Source organism: Euleptes europaea, chromosome 6 (assembly GCF_029931775.1).
Source record: "Euleptes europaea isolate rEulEur1 chromosome 6, rEulEur1.hap1, whole genome shotgun sequence".
NCBI lineage: Eukaryota > Metazoa > Chordata > Lepidosauria > Squamata > Sphaerodactylidae > Euleptes > Euleptes europaea.
The window spans coordinates 55,355,928-55,374,864 of NC_079317.1; the positions used below are offsets into that span (position 1 = coordinate 55,355,928).

At 42.6% G+C, this 18,937-nt stretch overlaps 1 protein-coding gene across 1 annotated transcript in view; it reads left to right on the plus strand.

Moving 5' to 3' along the window:
* The window catches only part of MAP3K9 (mitogen-activated protein kinase kinase kinase 9), a 31,019-nt gene extending 25,232 nt beyond the window's left edge, over positions 1-5,787 (plus strand). Inside the window, exons 9-11 of the mRNA XM_056851020.1 lie at positions 900-1,012; positions 1,964-2,752; positions 5,208-5,787. Of these exons, the coding sequence (XP_056706998.1) occupies positions 900-1,012; positions 1,964-2,752; positions 5,208-5,680 (1,375 nt within the window). The 3' untranslated portion in view covers positions 5,681-5,787. The remainder of the gene's footprint in view (positions 1-899; positions 1,013-1,963; positions 2,753-5,207) is intronic.
* The last annotated feature ends 13,150 nt before the right edge of the window (positions 5,788-18,937 follow it).

An 18,937-nucleotide genomic window follows, 5' to 3' on the forward strand; every position in this document is an offset into this window, starting at 1 on the left:
AGATATCTGAGGAACCCTGGCTTGTTGTGTGCTTGGCTGCCCCTTTCCCATTTCTTGGTTGCTCGTTTTGTTCATCCAACCAATAGCATGCAGGTTACTGGTACAATGATATTTTACCAGAAGAATGGTATTGCAAGGACATTCAGAATAGCATCCAGGGATTCTGCTTGGTCTCAGGAAAGGAGGCAAGTAGCAGACAAACTATGTTTCCAAACACTCTGGTTTGTTTTGATGGGCTGCTGTGCTAATGGCCATACGTGATGATTTCTGCAGCCTGATAAATGGACTGTATTTAAGTGGAAAGAATGCAGCCTGTTACCAATTTCAGTTCCTTACCAGTGGCTTTGGCCTTCTGTTTGAAATGGGCATGTGAGCCCCAGGAGGAGAAGGAGGAAGAGATTTTATATCTATAACTATATCTATAACTGTGCGCAGTTATAGATATAAAATCTCTTCCTCCTTCTCCTCCTGTGTGGCATATTATCTGAGTAAACTGGCTGGATGGAGAGACAATCTGAAAACTATATGTAAGCTGCAAACTGGACATAATGCTAGCTGACCACCTTTTCTATTATCCTGTTAAGTAACAGAATGAGGCCTGCTAATATTTACCAATGTGCTAACTTCACAGGAGAGTTTTGTATCTAGTATGTGCATATAGTGCTGATCCTTGATAGTTAGCATAGAAGGACTTTTCACAGGATTGTAGTGAGACTACAATATATTAGAGAGACAGTACAACCTGCTAGACCTCTGTTCATGTGTTCAGTGCCCTTGGGATGTGACGGAAGAAAACTGGGGTGGAAAGGTAAAAAAATTATTGAAGTTCTAATTGAAACATAAAAACTGGACAGAAGAAAGTTTCTGCATTTGAGTACATTTCTTTTTCTTTATGCTAGTCTGAAGATTCTGGTGGATGGATACAGACAGTGGTCATCTAGTGTTCCAAACCTAGGAAAGGTGCAGAGAATGGCAGCCAATTTGCCTGGATTTACAAGCCTAACAGAAATGGGTAAAGTAGCCTGTTTACTGAATTCCTATATCTCATCCATTTGTACTCAGCACCTCTAGTTTCAAGCCTTTAATAATAAATATCTATAAACTATTTTGTTTGAGCACACACAAATGTAATGTTTGCATATGTATGCATTGTGCAGGTGCCCTTGCTGCACTTGCCTCTAATGTGTGAAGCAGTCAGTATTCATCTTGTGTCCTGCCTCTTCCCTCTTTGTCTTAGAGTTCCACCCTTCATCATTCATTGGCTCCTTTCCTGGGTTTGTGTGTTGCTCCTTGGTTTTTTGCTGATAGTGGAAGTGGTGGATTGTTCAGAGAGACATCTGCTGAAGATGGGTCTCTGACATTTTTTGGGTCTTTATTTGCAGGGGCCTTTTTCTTGCACTCAGTCAATGTTGTTATAGTTGTTTTGGCTTTCCTTTTTTGGGTTATGCACTGTTTTGAACCTTTGTTTATTTGTAGAACAAATGTAGCTACTTTATATTGTGTTTATCTTGAAAATGGAAAGCCTATAGGCCTGGCTTTCTGACAGAAAAATGGCTTTCATATCATTTTTCAGTCATCTTAAAAAAATTCTATCCCTCCCTAGATGTGACAGCAGGGGATCTGTGATCAGATTGAATTTGCAGTGCTGAGGGGGAGATTTAGCCTTCCCCCTGAGGAACATTTTACTGATGCAACTGCTCACTTCTAGGGACTGCTGTTTGTAAGCAGAAAAAACATACAACATGCTTGTGGTAGATTGAATTGCACACATATGCTGTCATATCTGGGTTGCATAGAAAAGACTGGGTGGCAAGCACCTTCAGATACACAGCTTTCAATTTTTGGACTATTGCCATAGAAAGCTGTATTTGTGGTATATTTTTATCTGGGAATGTATGGTAAAACAGGAGTAATACATATTTATATAGTGAGAATGTAAAAGGCTTGCTGTTTGTTTTTGCAGATAATGAAGAAAGTGATTCTTTGAAAAATGGAGAGATCAAGTTGCAGCAATCACCTGGACCGAACCAATCATACCTCTGTATCCCATTTCAGAAGAATGAGGACTGGGATGGCCAATCCAGTGATGCCAATGAGTCCACCCCTGTGAACTCTGCCACAAGTACCCCTCAACTCACCCCCACCAACAGCCTCAAACGGGGTGGTTCGCACCACAAACGATGTGAGCTTGCTTTTCTTGGTTGTGCAGCAGTGCTAGCTGCTGCTGGCCTAGGCTTTGACCTCTTAGAAGCTGGGAAGTGCCAACTGCTAACCCAGGATGAACTGGAAGCCCCCAAGGAAGAGAAGAAGAAACGTGACAGTATCTTTCAGCGAGCTGGGCGCTCCCGTCTGAGTACCAGCCCTCCTTCAAGGAAGCTCTTCAAGAAAGAGGAGCCGGGCGAGCCCTCCAGTTCCTTGACCCTCCTTTCCTTGTCTTCCATTTCTGAATGTAACTCAACTCGATCCTTGCTACGCTCAGACAGCGATGAGATTGTAGTGTATGAGATGCCTGTCAGCCCTGTGACAGTGAAGGCTCCCTTGCCAGTAGTTAGTAATCCACTGGTTAATATACGTGTTGAGAAGTTCAAACGGGATCCTAACCAGTCCTTGACTCCCACACATGTGACTCTTTCTTCAGAAGCTCACCAAGGGGGCCACAGGCGCACCCCCTCTGATGGTGCCATAAAAGTTATTGGTCTCCTTAGCAATGGATACCCTTCCAGTAATTCCCCTACAGGAGTACTGCGAGCAGGTAGGTTACCCTTTTCCTTCATATCCCATAGAATGAAAGTTAGTTAGTTTTCTTCCCACAGGACTCTGCATTTATGCTCCTGCCTTATTCCCCCCTCTCATTGAGAACTGACTGTTTGGCAGTTGTGGAGGGCTTCTCTGTGGTTATGAGGGAAACCATCTTTCAAAATTTCCTCAGTCTTCCCTCTCTTCATTCTCTTTTATTTTTGCGCTATGATATGACTACACTAGAAACTGCACTTTACAAATAGCAGTACTTCCCAAGAGTATTATCCTGTACTTTGAAACTTCTTCATGTCCTCTTTTAATTGGTCACATAAGCTGTGGAGGCATATATAATGGACCTTTAATTTTGTTATTCCTCACCACATTCTCTCCTGGGAAGTATGAAATATCTCGCACATTATTGTCGAAGGCTTTCACGGTCAGAGCTCATTGGTTCTTGTAGGTTATCCGGGCTGTGTGACTGTGGTCTTGGTATTTTTTTTCCTGACGTTTCGCCAGCAGTTGTGGCAGGCATCTTCAGAGGAGTAGCACTGAAGGACAGTGTCCTTCAGTGCTACTCCTCTGAAGATGCCTGCCACAGCTACTGGTGAAACGTCAGGAAAGAAAATACCAAGACCACGGTCACACAGCCCGGATAACCTACAAGAACCAATCTCGCACATTGTTTTTCTGTCCCACGCTTAGGAAAATGAGGAGTCTGCCCAAAAACTTTTATTTGTATAAGTCAGAATGTAGTACATGAGAGGCTTATTGAATCATAAACACAAAACTGTTTTATTTTTCTCTTTTGGGGAAAAGGTAAAGTCAAGTTGTCAGGAAGGTTTCAGGAATAAACTTGGCAGATAAAACAAGATGAATGAGGAAATTTAGGGTTTTTAAAAACAATCGATATTTTGTATTCAGTCTATAGCTGATGTATTTCACAGACAAGTGGTGTTACTTTTGAGATAGATAACACTTGGCAGTCACTGCTTAGTTGAACTGACATAAACTTCTTTGAAACAATCTAATGTTGGTGGAGGCAGGAACAAATCACACAGGCTCCCAGTTTTGTTCCTTAAAACTGATTATGGATCAACGTCTTTACTTTGGCTTTCCCTTAGGGAAGGGCACTCAGTTCACTTCCCTCACACAGGATCCTTCTGTATCTTACACCACTGTGTTCCTTTCACTCCAGCTGCCAGCCTCTAACTGTCAACCTCTAACTGTCATTTCCCAACTGCCTCTCTCAATTGCCAACTGTAGATTTCTATTTTAATCCCCTGTCAATCAAGGGTTCCAGGACCAAGACCACACAGCAGTATTCAGCTGTCTGTCACAGTATACAAAGAGATTCTCCTTATTCCCACATTTCCCCTAATTCCATTTTTCCCTGCACATTATTGTTTTTCCATGTTGCATAAAACTTTAATTTTTCATGCTCCCCATAATCCATGTCCCTACTGCAGGTCTTCTTCAAATATCCTCAGTGTTTCTCTTCCTTCAGGTACTGCCACCCAAATCAGAACTTTCATCTGTTCCTTCAATCCTGTTTGTGCCAAAACATCATAATAAAAAGTATGAGCCATGTCTGTCAATTATTCAGATTTGTCAGTAGAAATACTGCAAAAGTTCTCTTCAAAATTTGCTGAATGTCCATAAATATCCCACTGTAGGGTTTTCCTCCACATAGAAAAAGGGCAATTCCTCAGTCCTGCCCATGAAAAATGAATGGCCTTTACAAACTGCAGAATTCTGTCTGAAACGAGAGCCGCTGACCACAAGCCCCACTTTCTGATTATAAAAAAAGTAACTTCCCCTGAAATATTATTCTCCCAGTGATTTACATACATGGCTGTAGAGAGTAGCTTCAGAGTCCACAAGGTTCTTCAATTGTCTTTGGATATGTCGGCTAATGATTCTGTCTTAGCAGAATAATTAGTCTGTAACTTAGTGAACTGGAGTTGCAGCCAGTTCTATGCGATAACACCGAAGTGTTCAGAATCCTTATTTGTTCTGAACGGCTTTATAGTGATGAGGCAAATCACCCTTACGCAATTCCTTCTTTATCCTTTAGGTTTTTAATGGAGTTGAACTGTGTTCCAGTTTTCCCTGTCTCTGTGCTGTTTGTGTACAATTTAGTTCTGAACATCAGTTGTAGGAATTATTCTCAAAAGTGGACCTTTCTGTGCATTTGTGCAACTGGCTTAAACACCCTCCCGTTGGGGATGTGCCTGCTGTTCTGTCTTTGCTACCCCACCATAATGTCATTCAGACTTGTAGAGGTCAGCATGAAGGTGGGTGTAGATGCAATGTAGCATGCATGCCCTTAATCAAAAAACCCTGTTCCTGACATCACCTTGTGTTTACTGAATGAACCTAGTGTCTCACTTCATCAGTGTTGTCTAACTGGTTGGTTTCTCTCTTCTCCCCCTCTCCCTTTCATTTCTTTTCCCTGGCGTGGGAAATAGGTGTGTTAAAAACACCCAGCCCAAGTCAGGGTGCAAATGAAGTCCCTCGACTGCCAGACCCCAACCTCATCTTTCCTCCAACCCCCAGACGCTATAATCCGCAGCAAGACGCTAGTCTGGAGAGACCGAAGACCTTGGAATTCGTACCTAGGCCTCGCCCTTCAGCCAACAGGCAGCGGCTTGACCCCTGGTGGTTCGTCTCCCCCAGTAATGCAAGGGGTGAATCCTCTGCTAATAGTTCCAGTGCCGAAACCCCCAGTCACCTGGACTCCTGCTTTGCCAGCAGCAGTAGCACTGTTGAAGAGAGGCCTGCACTGCTTCCATTCCATGTCAGGCTGCCAGAAGAAGAGCGGACACTGTTGGATGTGGATGCTGAAGGTCAGTGTCAGGACAACACTGTTCCACTATGCAGAACCGAACTCAAAACACACAAGCCTACATCATACGAACTCAAACAAGAGTTCTGGTCTTAGCATGAAATCCACTAGGGGTTGGTAAGCCTCGTTCCATTCAGTTCTACTTCTTGCACTAAGAATGCACTTTGAACATGGGTGAAGTGGAGAGTTGCTTCTGAGGTCATTTCACTTGTGCTATGTCTGCCACAGACATGGCATTGGGTTACCTGAGTGGGATTTTTACGGGGTTTTTTTGTATGATTGTTATTTTTGTAGCTGCATGTACTGCAGCTACACAGAGCTGCTGATCTATGTTCTGGTTTTTTTTTTTTTTTTTTTGCAGTCTTCATTAGTTTCAAAACTGCAGTAGGCAGTATGGCTATATCTAAACCTCTGTTCATAGATACCATATATCACTGGAGGTTTTACAGTTACCTCAGTCCCAATACTTGGAATGCTGTGCTGGGCGCCAGTGTTTGCGTTCAAATGTTATTAAACTTCAGGAATGATGTATCGAGGTGTAAACATGCCTGCACCAGCGCTCTTTGTAACATTTCCCTTTTCTTCCTCATGCTTTCAACCTGTGATCATTTTAGGTATTCAAATGATTTCTTTCCCCCGAATTGGATACTGGGGAGGGGGGTATTCCTAAATATTGAATTTTCCAGCTTCATCCATTGTCATCCTCCCCCGCCCCCCAAAATATATGAAAAGTGTATTGGGGAAAAAAAACAGGAAGGCAGGGAATCATTACAGTGCCTATCTTTTAACTCCTCGTTCTGGATGCTGCTAGAAGGTATCTAGATAAACTGGTGCAAAAGTACCAGGAAGGGAAGCTGTGATAGTGAGGGGAGGAGGGATGGGGCAGTGTGAGACATGGCCCAGATCATATGCCTATATAACAGCCTCTTCCACCTCCCCCAATCATATACACTATATGTGTGGTAGGCTGTAGTGTATGGTTGCTGAAATTCCTGTAGAGGAACTGGCAGTGTCATATAGATCAAATGGTATCCCTTGCGCCAGAGTGAGCATACCTTTTTATCTGGCAGGAGTCCCCTCCCTTCTCAAACTATGAGCCTTGGAGACGCTCAGACAAAAGTGAACCGCCTTGATGTTTTCCAGCTGCCTCTGAAACTAGCCTGGTGTGAGGGGAGGACTCCTGTAATCACACTGAGCTTTGTAGCACCTTTGACTCTTGTAAACAGAAAAAAGCTGCATTTGCTTCACTCAGAGTAAGAAAGGAAGGTCCCCATAAACCAGTCATGTCCAAAGTCCGGCCCGGGGGCCAATTGCGGCCCCTGGGCCAGTTTATTACGGCCCCCCAGCCTGTTTTGCAGAGAGAAAAGGGGGGGCTGCGCCTGTGCTTTGCATCCCTGACCGAGGGGGTGACGCTTGGCGGAGGGTCGCCTCGATTGGCTGTCTCAGCCCCACCCCCCGGAATGAAGGCCAGCGAGTCTGAAACCCTAAAGAGGCCACTTCCTTCTTACCCAGAGCCCGTGCGTGGGGACGCGGCTTTTGTTGTTCTGACGCATGGAAAAGCAGCAGCAGTTCCTCCCGAGTGGGTCAAGGGGGATCCTGAGGATGGGTTGGGGGGGGACTCAAAGGTGGGAAGGGTGGCGGGGGGGGGGAAGGGAAATGCAAGGGAGGTCAGAGGCTGGCCCCAATCCGGGAGAGGAAAGGCACCCCCCCACACACACAAACACCAAAAAGCCTTAGAGTGGGGGGGCTGCTCCGTCTGGCTCCCCTTTTTCCTCCTTCCTCTCTGCAGAAGGCTGTGGTGGGGTGGGAGATGCAGCCCCTTCCCTGAATTGCAGAGGCCTCACGAGGGATCCAGATTTGCAGGGTGGGTGGGAGGGAGGAGGGGAGAGACTGGATGGGTCTTGAGTGGGGGGATTGTGAGTCAAGGAAAGGCAGGGGGAGAGGGGGCTGGATTTGGGGGCGGGAAGTGTTTGGAGTCAGACCCCCCAGCAGGTTCTCTCCAAGGCAAGTGGCTGCTTCGAAAGAAGGGATGGGGTGGGGGAAATAAATGACTCCTGGCATGTATCGTGTTTGGAAACGAGGCGCGTTCAGACGGGGCCGAGTCTGCAGAGGACACCCGTGTTCATTCCGGAGGTCAAAGCCCCGAGCAGAGAGCAAAGAGGTCAGAAGGAAAGAAGAAGAGAAGGGTTGGTTTTTATATGCCCACTTTCTCTACCACTTAAGGGTGGCTTACAGTCGCCCTCCCCTTCCCCTCCCCACAACAGATACCCTGTGAGGTAGGTAAGGCTAAGAGAGCTGTGACTAGCCCAAGGTCACCCAGCTGGCTTCGTGTGTAGGAGCGGGAGAAACAAATCCAGCTCACCAGATTACCCTCCACCGCTCATGTGGAGGAGTGGGGGAATCAGACCCGGTTCTCCAGATCAGACTCCACCGCTCCAAACCACCGCTCTTAACCACTACACCACGCTGGCTCTCATGGGGAGAAAAACTCCACATTCCTCCCTGCACGGGAGATGTCAGAGTGTTTGAATCTTGGACTCCATGAGAATGAAAACCAGTTTATTTCCTGGCTCAGATGAGGGGAGGACAGAATACCCCCGGCATGGTTGAAGGGAGAGAGTCGACAGTCCCAGAGAGGCACATGAGCGGGGCAGGGGGGAGGAAGAGTTCCTGCTCCCCTCCCTACAGAAGGAAGGTTGAAGATTTAGAAGCTGGGGGGCGTCCGGTGAGCTTAAAGGGGTTTTGGGGAAAGGAAGGAATGTAGCCATGGTTTTTGTGGTGCAGTCTGTGGTTATAATAAGTATGCCGTTTGCAATAAACTTTGCATAAAATAGTTAATTTGCATTTAATTAATTTAATTAAGAATGTCAGGCAAAATGGTCGGCCCTCACGCACGTTCACTTCATCAAATCTGGCTCTCTTTGAAAAAAGTTTGGACACCCCTGCCATAAACACTTCAGGTTATCTCCAAAGTACAGTGTGGTGTCAGAAGATCCCACCATTCACCTGTTGGAAGGTCTGGGATCTTCTGTGTGGCTGTTAAAGTCAGACAGAAATTTTGAACCCCTTGCTTTTATGACATGGTTTTGGGGTTAGATATTCTGGTTTCCGGTTCTTGCCATATGAAAATAGTAAGTGCCAGTATTATTTTAACTTTGGAAAGAATGTTTGAAAGCTCTGTGTTCTGTTTTTAGATTTCATCGATGTAATCCTTGTTGTTTTTTATTCCCAACATCCTTTTGCCTCTATTGTATTTACTACCCTCTGATTTTCTTTCCATCTCTTCTTGTTAAAAAGGGGCCACTGTTCACTCATCTGAAGCACAGTTGATCACTCTTAAGGGCCTGCATTTCAACCTGTAGCAGCGTTACCAAGGGAAAAGGGGAATTGTAACTGTTAAGGTTTTACCTCGGTTCTGCCACCATCTTGCCGTATAAACTTGGACAAACCACTTTGTCATATGTCCCCCAGTTTTTTCCCATCTGTATTAATAGCTACCTCATGCAGCAGAAATGTAGACTTAACTGTGCAAGCTGGAGTGTGGCACTGTAGCCTCTGTAGAAGCAGAATTGTACCTCCTTGACAGGTTGAAAGCCCTGCTTGATACTAAGAAAAAAATCAATTTAAAGTGATTTTCTAAGGTCTCGTATAAGCCAAGGAGGCAGTGTGTCCATGGCAATTTTCCAATATTATTTTATCACTTAAGCCAGACAGATGAGCAAATATGAGCAGTCTCTGGAGTATACATTTGCTATTTGATTTTAATGGTTGAAACCTGCTGTTTGGCATTCTTAGCATTTAACTTAAAATTCTAAAGGGTTGCTGCTACAAGTGTAAGGTAAGTAGTTCCTAACCTGGGTAGATGGGGGGGGGGGATTTACAGCTGAGACCAATTGTGGTCATGACCCAGATGAGGCAAGTTCCCCAGAACACTCTGAAGCATTTAAGTGCAAAACCTTATTATTTTATGTAGGGGCATAGATTAAACCATATAACCCAATTATTTATTTATTGTATATACATCCCACCCTCCCTCACAGAACTCAGGGTGATTTATGTGAGATTTTCAGGAGATCTCCCAAAGAACAATTCCGACTTACATTCTATGAAAGGGAGCTCAGTGACTGTGATGGCTCCAAGAGCATACACTAGTGCATGTTTACTCAAATGTAAGTCCCAACAAGATCAATATAACAAAATCAATATAACAATGTGGCATGATCTACTCATTCCTCCTTTTGTAAAGCACTGTGCATTTGTATATGCTAGATTAGATGCAGCTTTCAGTGCAATCTTAGAGTCTTTCCCTTTTGGAGCATACTAGCACCCTTCGCCATTTATGTCAGCATGTCACTCATCCATTTGTGGTGCTGCCCAGAGACTGCTAAGCAGAAAAACAGGTTGTTTGTTGTATCTGGGATTCTACTGGTCATCTGTGCAGTCACAGGGATATAACATGACCCCAACTGGATCAGACCTGTGGTCCATCTAGTCCAATAGCCTGTGTCACACAGTGGCTAACCAGTTACCAGGGAGGATAACAAACAGGGCGTGGAGGCCAAGGCCTTCCTGCAATGCTGCCTCCTAGTACTGGTATTCAGAGGATTACTTCCTCTGAATATGGATGTTCCCTTTAGTCACCATGGCTACTAGCCATCAAGGAAATGTTTATCAATGAATCTGTCTCACACACCCCTTTAAGACTGCTGTGTTTGTTGCCATCACTACTTCCACTGGCAGTGAATACACAATTTAATTACTCATTGAATAAGGACGTATTTCCTTTCATCTGTGCTGAATCTGTTGCCCATCAACTTCATTGGATGTCCCTGTTTTCTAGTATTATAAGAGAGGGAGAAGAAGTTCTCTTTATCCTCCTCCTCTACCCTATGCATAATTTTATAAACCTCTATCATGTCCCCCGTTGGTCATCCTTTTTCTAAACTGAAAAGTCCCAGACTATCCTTTCTTCATAGGAAAGGTGCTCCAACCTCTTAAACATCTTGGTCGCCCTCTCCTGTACTTTTTCCAGCTCTGCAATGTCCCTTTTGAGATACAGTGACTAGAAATGCTCACAGTACACCAAATGAGGCCTAGCCATAGATGAATTGCAGGGCATTACAATTTCATGTTTGATTCTTTTCTTAATCCCAGCATGGAATTTTTGCCACTTCTGCCGCAAACTTAGTCGACATTTTCAATCATACTAACCACTACAATCCCAAGATCTCTTTCCCTCTCATTCTCAGCTATGCAACCCACTCTTCTGTTGTAGGAATGTCTGACAGAGAAGGTGCTTGCCCTTCTTGGAGCATGCACTAACAGGCAAAAATCTCTGCAGAAGTGCTGTCCCCACTAGAAGGTTCTGAAGGTTGCAGTGCTCCAGCACAGACCCCCCTCCAACATGTGAGGTAATTTCAGAAATAAGGCTTGCAAATTAATTACCATGTATTGGTAGAAAGCATAAGCTGCAGGATGTCCATCCGAGTCTGGGAGATTGTAGTTCTGGTAGTTGTGTATACAAATGATAAAAGTTATACAGAATGATTAGACAAAACTAGTTTTTTAACATGGGGATGGTTCTGAAACCATATATGTCATTATGTATGCAAGATCTCAATTTTTTAATTCTATATTCAGAAAAGTACCCACCAGCATATTCCATATTTACAGTTCCTAATGTAGATTAGAAGTCCTGCTTCACCTGTGTATTTGGTAAAACGGTGGCAAATTCCACCTGCCATCCCAATTGTTCTAACTCTGAAAGGGTGACAGCCAAATAGTGTTAATGAGTAATCTTAAGTAGTCTTGGGTGCGCCTCAGAATGGGTACGTGTATGGCATTAAGGAAATTTGTACTTTTCCCCATCACCATTTTAAATTATGCTTCTCTCTCCCCAGAAAGTCTTCAATCGAGCTCTGTCCCACCTTTCCCCCCTCAACATTGTCACCTGAGGTCTCACCTGTGGTCTGTACCAGCGAAGCTGTTTCCACTTGGTCTGTAGTTCTGGGTTAAGGAAACTGATCACCCTGATAAACCATAACAAGAAGAAAACTGTTTCCGATTGACCTTGTAACACATGCAGTACTAATGTGCAAAGGACTTCAGAATAACGCACAGTGCCTTTCCTTCAAGGCAGGCTTTAAAAAAGGGGGGAACCCATCAAATGATAGCAACTCCATGTGGATACATTAGAAAGATGGAATAATTATCTAAGTAGCCTTGTATATAGGTTTTGCATCACAATTTGGGGTGTAGTTGTGTTCAGTATTGTTGAGGTGAAAGAGCCTTGTGTTTGTTAGAATAGTTTAAGGTTTCTTTTTCCCGAGCTGGTGCACTTGCTGATGATGAAACCCTGTGAAGTCCAGTCTGTCTGTTTTATCCCTTTGTGGCATTTGGCTGAAGAAATGGAACAAATTGGGTGCATTGCAATGTAGTGCTAAGTTTCTAAAGGAAGTAGTGCAGGGGCTTGCTGTTGTCTTTTTCTATGTGGGTTAGGGGTGTGCATTCGGATATGGCAAACCGGAAAAAGAGGCAGCATTTTACTGGAGCCGAAAAAGCAAAGGTGAAAAAAGGTCGATTCTTTCCCCCCATTATTTTTGCTGGATTTTTTTCTAGGGGTTTGAGGTAGAGCAGGCTTGAAGTTTGGTGAAGATTAGGTCAGGGGATCCAGTTATATGGGCTCCCAAATGGAGGAAAACTGGATGCCTCCATTGTTTCCAGTGGAGGAAGGATAGGGGCTCCCTCTTTGGGGCCCATAAAATTAGATCCCCTGACCCAATTTTCACCAAACTTGGGGTTCCTGTAAGGAGAGTCACCTGCAGCTTTGCTGCAAATTTGGTGGCTCTACTGCCCCTCCCCCAAGCACGGGCATAGATTTCCTATAGGACTTAATGGGCCCAAATTTTTCAGACATTTGAAAAAAGTTAGGGGGGGAACCATACGCTGCAAATTTGGTGGCTCTGCCATATTGGCATGAGGAATTGGATTTTTTCAGATTTTCTGAAATTTTCAGGGTCTATTAAACCTAAATTTGGAAAATACTGAAATAATTGGTGCACACCCCTATTGTGTGTTTCATGTGTAACAATAAGAAGAATTGCTGGTGTGCAGAAGTCAAGATCTTTTCCATTATTCCAAATGTTTTGGATATGGTTGTAGTTATTCTGTGGTGAAGGAACTACAGTTTTTATATATTAACAGGACTTCTCTTTAAGTACTGTATAATTTGCTGAAGTGAGCCCTCTAATACTGAACAGGCTGGGCGCAGACACAAAATAAGCCCATAGCTATTGATCTATGCCATAGAATCATAGAGTTGGGAGGGACCACCGGGGTCATCTAGTCCACCTACAGTCTTTATCTTACCTGGCCCGCTTCCCCCCTAAAAGCTGAAACTCAAATCTCTTGGAAGTGACACTCATTAACACTTAAGACCAAGTAGAAGAAGTAGGCTTGGTTGGCTCACAGATGAAGGAAATGCATATTGCACACACTGAAAGGTGCTTTATTTTTGATCGATGCTTTATATGTGTCAGATTTAACCCAGCACTACTAATACTAACATTGGATGTTAGTATTGGCAAAAGTCCTGTATGTGCCCAGGGAGTGGAGCTTTGGGCTCAAAGTGATTATTTTGCATGTACCATGACCAATATCTGGAACTTGAAGTTCAGTATTAGTGTGTGTGGGTGAGTGGGTGTGAAGTGCTATCAAGTCACTTCCGACTCATGGCGAAACTGTGAATCAATGTCATCCAATGTTAGTATTAGTAGCACTGGGTTAAATCTGACACATATAAAGCATCAATCAAAAATAAAGCACCTTTCAGTGTGTGCAATATGCATTTCCTTTTGCCTCTGTCTCTCAAATGTGTGTGGGAGGGTGCATGTGTGTGTGTACCTGCAACTGCATAGATGAACCTGTAAAAGAGCCTCAGTTGCTGATATTATATTCTCCAGGTTAGGATTGTGGGGGGTTGGGGGTGGGGTCTGTAATCAATTAAGAATCCAGTTCTGTCAGCACAGAGACCTTGCTGCTATAATTTGGTATCTGCTTAATTGCATAATTTATTCTTCTGGAACTTTCCTCTTTTCTATTTTGCTGGGTCTGTTTTTATTTTATTGTAAGAATGTATATACATGGAGTAAATCTGTGAAGATTTACTTCTTCAGATACAGCTAGAATGTATCTAGAATGTATCTAGAATTGCCCCTATGGTATACATTTAAGTCTTGCATGTCCAGGTATAGAATGCTGTCACTTCCGGTTGATGTTAGTTTAGATACAGGCTGAAAAAAATAAGGCATCTTGTAGTCAATTTTGATTCAATTTCTTCTAATATAAGGTTCCTTTGGGCCCAATTATCATGTTCTCAAACCCAGTACCACAACGTAGCTTCACCGGAAGTACTTTTTTGTCCTAAATTCATATTGCAATTATCTCAAAACTGTTAGATCAACAAACATTTTAATTTAACCTGCTACATTTCCCTCATTTATGACACTGAGGTTATTTGATGATGGTGCCTGTCTTTTGCTTCCGCTTAGCAGTAAATGTGGAGGAGGCAGGAAATCAGATTGAAGTTATTTTCTCAGAAATTTGCCATTGCCTTTGATCCTTTTGGGGCTTGAAAAGGTTTTTAAATTATGGCAATGACTGATTTGTTTCTCTGTAGCAAACACACCAACTTGTTACACTTTTGCATAATCTACTCTGTCTGTTCTTAATGTGATGTGTGTGTGTGTGTGTGTGTGTGTGTGTATATATATATATATATATATATATATATATATATATATATATATATGGCTCTTTAAAAATTATGTTCTAAATATTTAAAACAGAGCTCATTGAAGCTGGTAAGAATATCTTTTTTTTTTTTTTCGGTGTACTGTAAAAAGGTAAACCAAGGATGCCAAGCAGGCTTGGTTGATTTGCTAAAATTATTATTGTATTACAGTGTAATGCTATTCTAGGCCTTGTCTCAACATTAGAGCACACAGACTTGAATAAAACTGATATAAATAGCCATTGTGTAGTGATCGGTTCCTTTTCTCTCATTAATTGCAAAATGTTTCTAGAAACATTGAAAATGGCAAATTGTTGTGTGTCACAGCCACTTGATGCATTTTCTATTGTGCACCATGTAGTGTTCTCACTACAGATAATTTCTGATCCAGAGCCTCCCTTCAGTGCTCTGAAAATTCACAACATCCTCTCTGTATGCTTTCTGAGTCTTAATTCTAAGGCTGTGAATCATGTTTCTTGTAATATAACTTGGTAAATGCAGATGGCAATAGTATTAGAGTAGCAGAAACCTCATTGCATTGTACTTCTAGCCTAGGGAACTAATTAACCCAATAATTTACAGTATAGATACTTGAGCGACATTCAGGCCTTCTCTGAATTGGTTATGTGGGGAAATTCTCAGCAGAGATGGCTCAGATGTAGCCCAAATGCAGAAACTGAAATGTCTGCTAAAATTAAAAAGTTGTAGCAAGTTGCATTGTTTTGTGTAATTTTGGTTGGCTCAAATAAATAAATAGGCATTACATGGTTTGGGCTATTGCTAAAAGGGCCTAGATTATGGATCTCTTGCATACCTCTTTTTCTAAGACAGAGGCCTTGCTCGGTGTTCTGTCATCTGTGGGATTGAGTTCATTAATGTGCAGGAGCAGGGCCTTTTCTAAGAAACCACCTGTACAGCACACTCTTCCTGGAAAGATCAGCCAGGCTGCGAGGCAACAACTTCTTACTGATCTAGATGGTAGCCCATTTCCTGGTGTGGTAGGCTATTTTTTTGTGTTATTTTAATTAATTTTAAATATTTTCTCAACTTCATATTAGCAGCTTACAGTGCTTACTGAAGCAATATAGAAGTGTTTAAGAATTAAATAAAAATATGGGCTACATTGAAATGTTTCACTTCAAGTAACATGGACACAAGACAGTGCCTTCAATTTACCACTGTTTGGTCATGGTATTTTTCATGCACTTTTTCTTCCCTTTAGCTCAGCCCAGTGGCTGTAATCCAAGAACTAGCTGTAGAACTCATAAACATTGGAAATATTAACTTTGCTGGTTCCTCTTTTCACTGCAAAAGCTCTTTGACCCCTCATCTCAGATTTGCAATGCTGCTGCTTACCCCCACCCCCACCAACCTCCATGAATACCAGTTTCCTTTATTCACTCACAAGAGACCCCCTGTTTGCTACTATAGTGTGACAACTCTTGGATCTGTTCAGAAGACTGAGTTCTAAGGTGAACAAGATGTTTCTGGCTTTCTTGGCTGCCTTTTTAATTTTAAAGTCTGTTCAAAGCGCAACAGCCAGCAGACGGCAATCCCTTGATTATAGACCCTACTGGTTCTCTTCTAAAACAGTTTGAAGCAGTTCATTTACTTGTGAAGCTCCTAGTAGCCTTACAGATTCGATCAAATTAAAGTGGGGCTAGGGAGCACATACTTCTCCATCTCCTCCTAATAAGAGAATATTGATTTCCACCCAGTCTTTAATGAAATTTTGACAGATTTAAGCCTATTTAGCAATTGGGAAAAGGGACTGTCTCAAGGTTCTCACTATATACAGAGTAGAAACCTAATTGAGTATAACAAGGTAACGCTGTCAAGGAAGTGTCTAGTTATAGTTCTTGGTATTTCAGTTGTTCTGAGTCTAAAAGGGCAGATTTTAAGAGCGGCTGCTTTTTTTCTCCCCCCCCTTTTTCTTTTTCTTTTTTGCTGTCAAGTCATAGCTGACTTAGGGCAATCTCATAGAGTTTTCAAGGCAAGAGACATAGAATCATAGAGTTGAAAGGGACCACCGGGGTCATCTGGTCCAACCCCGCACAGTGCAGGAAATTCACAACTACCTTCCCCCCCACAAACCCCCAGTGATCCCTACTCCATGCTCAGAAGATGACCAAAAAAAGAGAGAAAAAAATCCTTCAAGGATCTCTGGTTAATCTGGCCTGGGGAGAAATTGCTTCCTGACCCCTAAGTGGTGATTGGCATTACCCTGGGCATTCAAGAAAGAGCCACAGGAGCCAAACACTGGTGTAAACCTTCCTGCCCTCCTCATGATCTGCTTAAGGTCATAGAATCAGCATTGCTGTCAGATGGTCATCTAGCCTCTGCTTAAAAACCTCCAGGGAAGGAGAGCCCACCACCTCCCAAGGAAGCCAGTTCCACTGAGGAACCGCTCTAACTGTTAGAAAGTTCTTCCTAATGTTTAGCTGGAAACTCTTTTGATTTAATTTCAACCCATTAGTTCTGGTTTGACCTTCTGGGGCAACAGAAAACAACTCAGCACCATCCACTGAATGACAGCCCTTCAAATACTTGAACATGGTTAATATCACAGCTCAGTCGTCTCCTCTCCAGGCTAAACATACCCAGCTCCTTCAACCTTTCCTCATAGGACTTGGTCTCCAGACCCCTCACCATCTTTGTTGCCCTTCTCTGGACACTTTACAGCTTGTCTACCTCCTTCTTAAATTGTGTTGCCCCAAACTGAACACAGTACTCTAGGTGAGATCTAACTGGAGCAGAGAAAAGCGATGCCATCACGTCACGTGATCTGGACACAATACTTCTATTGATACAGCCCACGATTGCATTTGCCTTTTTAGCTACCGCATCACATTGCTGACTCATGTTCGGTGTTTGGTCTACTAAGACCCTTAGATCCTTTTCACACACACTACTACTAAGACAAGTCTCCCCCATCCTATAATTATGCATTTGATTTTTCCTACCTAAATGCAGAACTTTACATTTATCTCTGTTGAAATGCATTTTGTGTTTTAGCCCAATTCTCCAGCCTGTCAAGATCATCCTGTATCCTGACTCTGTTTTCTACTATATTTGCTACCCCTCTCAATTTAGTATTGTCTGCAAATTTTATAAGTATCCCCTTTATTCCTTCATCCAAATCATTTGTAAAGATGTTGAACAACTAAGGAACCATTAACAAGCACTCTTTGGGTACGATCTGTCAACCAGTTACAGATCCACCTAACAGTGACAGGATCTAAACCACATTTTTCCAATTTGTCAACAAGAATATTATGTGGAACCTTATCAAAAACCTTACTGAAATCAAGATTCCTTTTGGCTGCCCTTCCATGTCTCCATCTCCTTCTGATTTCTTGGTTGTGGTCTCCCTTTTGGATGATGATAGAACCAAGGAATAGAAAATCTTCAACAATCTCAGTTTCTTATTGTCTGCTTTAAAATAATGACTGTGAAATATCTTTTAAGAGCATCTGAAGCTTTTTCCTGTGGAGATAGACATCTTGGTTTGTCATCCACAGTAGTGGTTACTCTGCATGGCTGATGCTTTCCAAAATCTTTCCCTGCCCTGCAACTTGAGGTCATTCAACTAGATGTGGCAGGGACTGAGTCTAGGATCTGCATGCTTAATGTGTTCTTTGTCACTAAGCTATAACCTAGTTGACTGTATCTGATCCTCTATACTACAATTGCTCATACTCATCTGGGAGCATTCTTTTCCAATACCTGTTCAAAGCTAAACAGTGTTTAATGGTTTGTCCAGAACCTGAAAAATCCTGAGATGCATATTTCACTCCATGTGCTTCTGTGTGTATTTGTCTCAATCATAACTACACAGAGAGAGAAATTATACATTGCATCATCTTGAAGTTCAAGATTAGTTTCCCTTTTAGGAAACTGCTACGGCTGACTGCATATTGGATATGCATCTTTTCTGCAAAAGAAGCTGTACCTCATGCAGTTCTTTTAATTCTTCCTAGGATCTAACTGTAGCCATTTGCAAAGTAAACGATGAGAGACTTCTGGAGGTCTGATTAAGGATGCAGTTTCCTTTAAAATGAAAGGGGAATCGATACCATTACCAAATCCATTAAGTAATCTTTAATATTTTGGCTGTGTGCCATATAAAGTATTTACAATGAGATGAGGGCTACTTCAGTTGACTCATCTATCACTTTATACACTTACATCTGCACACCTGTGTTTTAATTTGGCAGGTAGAGGGCATCACATCAGAGCTCTGCTCCATTTTCCTTTGGTGATTTGGCAAAAGCATGGAAGTCATGGAAAAATATCTGCACTTTGTTCTTAAAATTCACTGGCCCTTTTTCCTCTGTCTAAATTTTTTTCCTCTTAAAAGAAGAGATTAAATGGATTTTTTTGTAGACTGTTGCTACTTTGACTAGCACTGCATTATTACTACTTTCACTAGTATAGAAAATTCACACCTGGAAAATGTAGAAAGCATAAAATCATAGAGTTGGAAGGGATCACCAGGGTCATCTAGTCCAACCCCCTGCCCAATACAGGAAATTCACAACTACCTCCCCTCACCACACCCC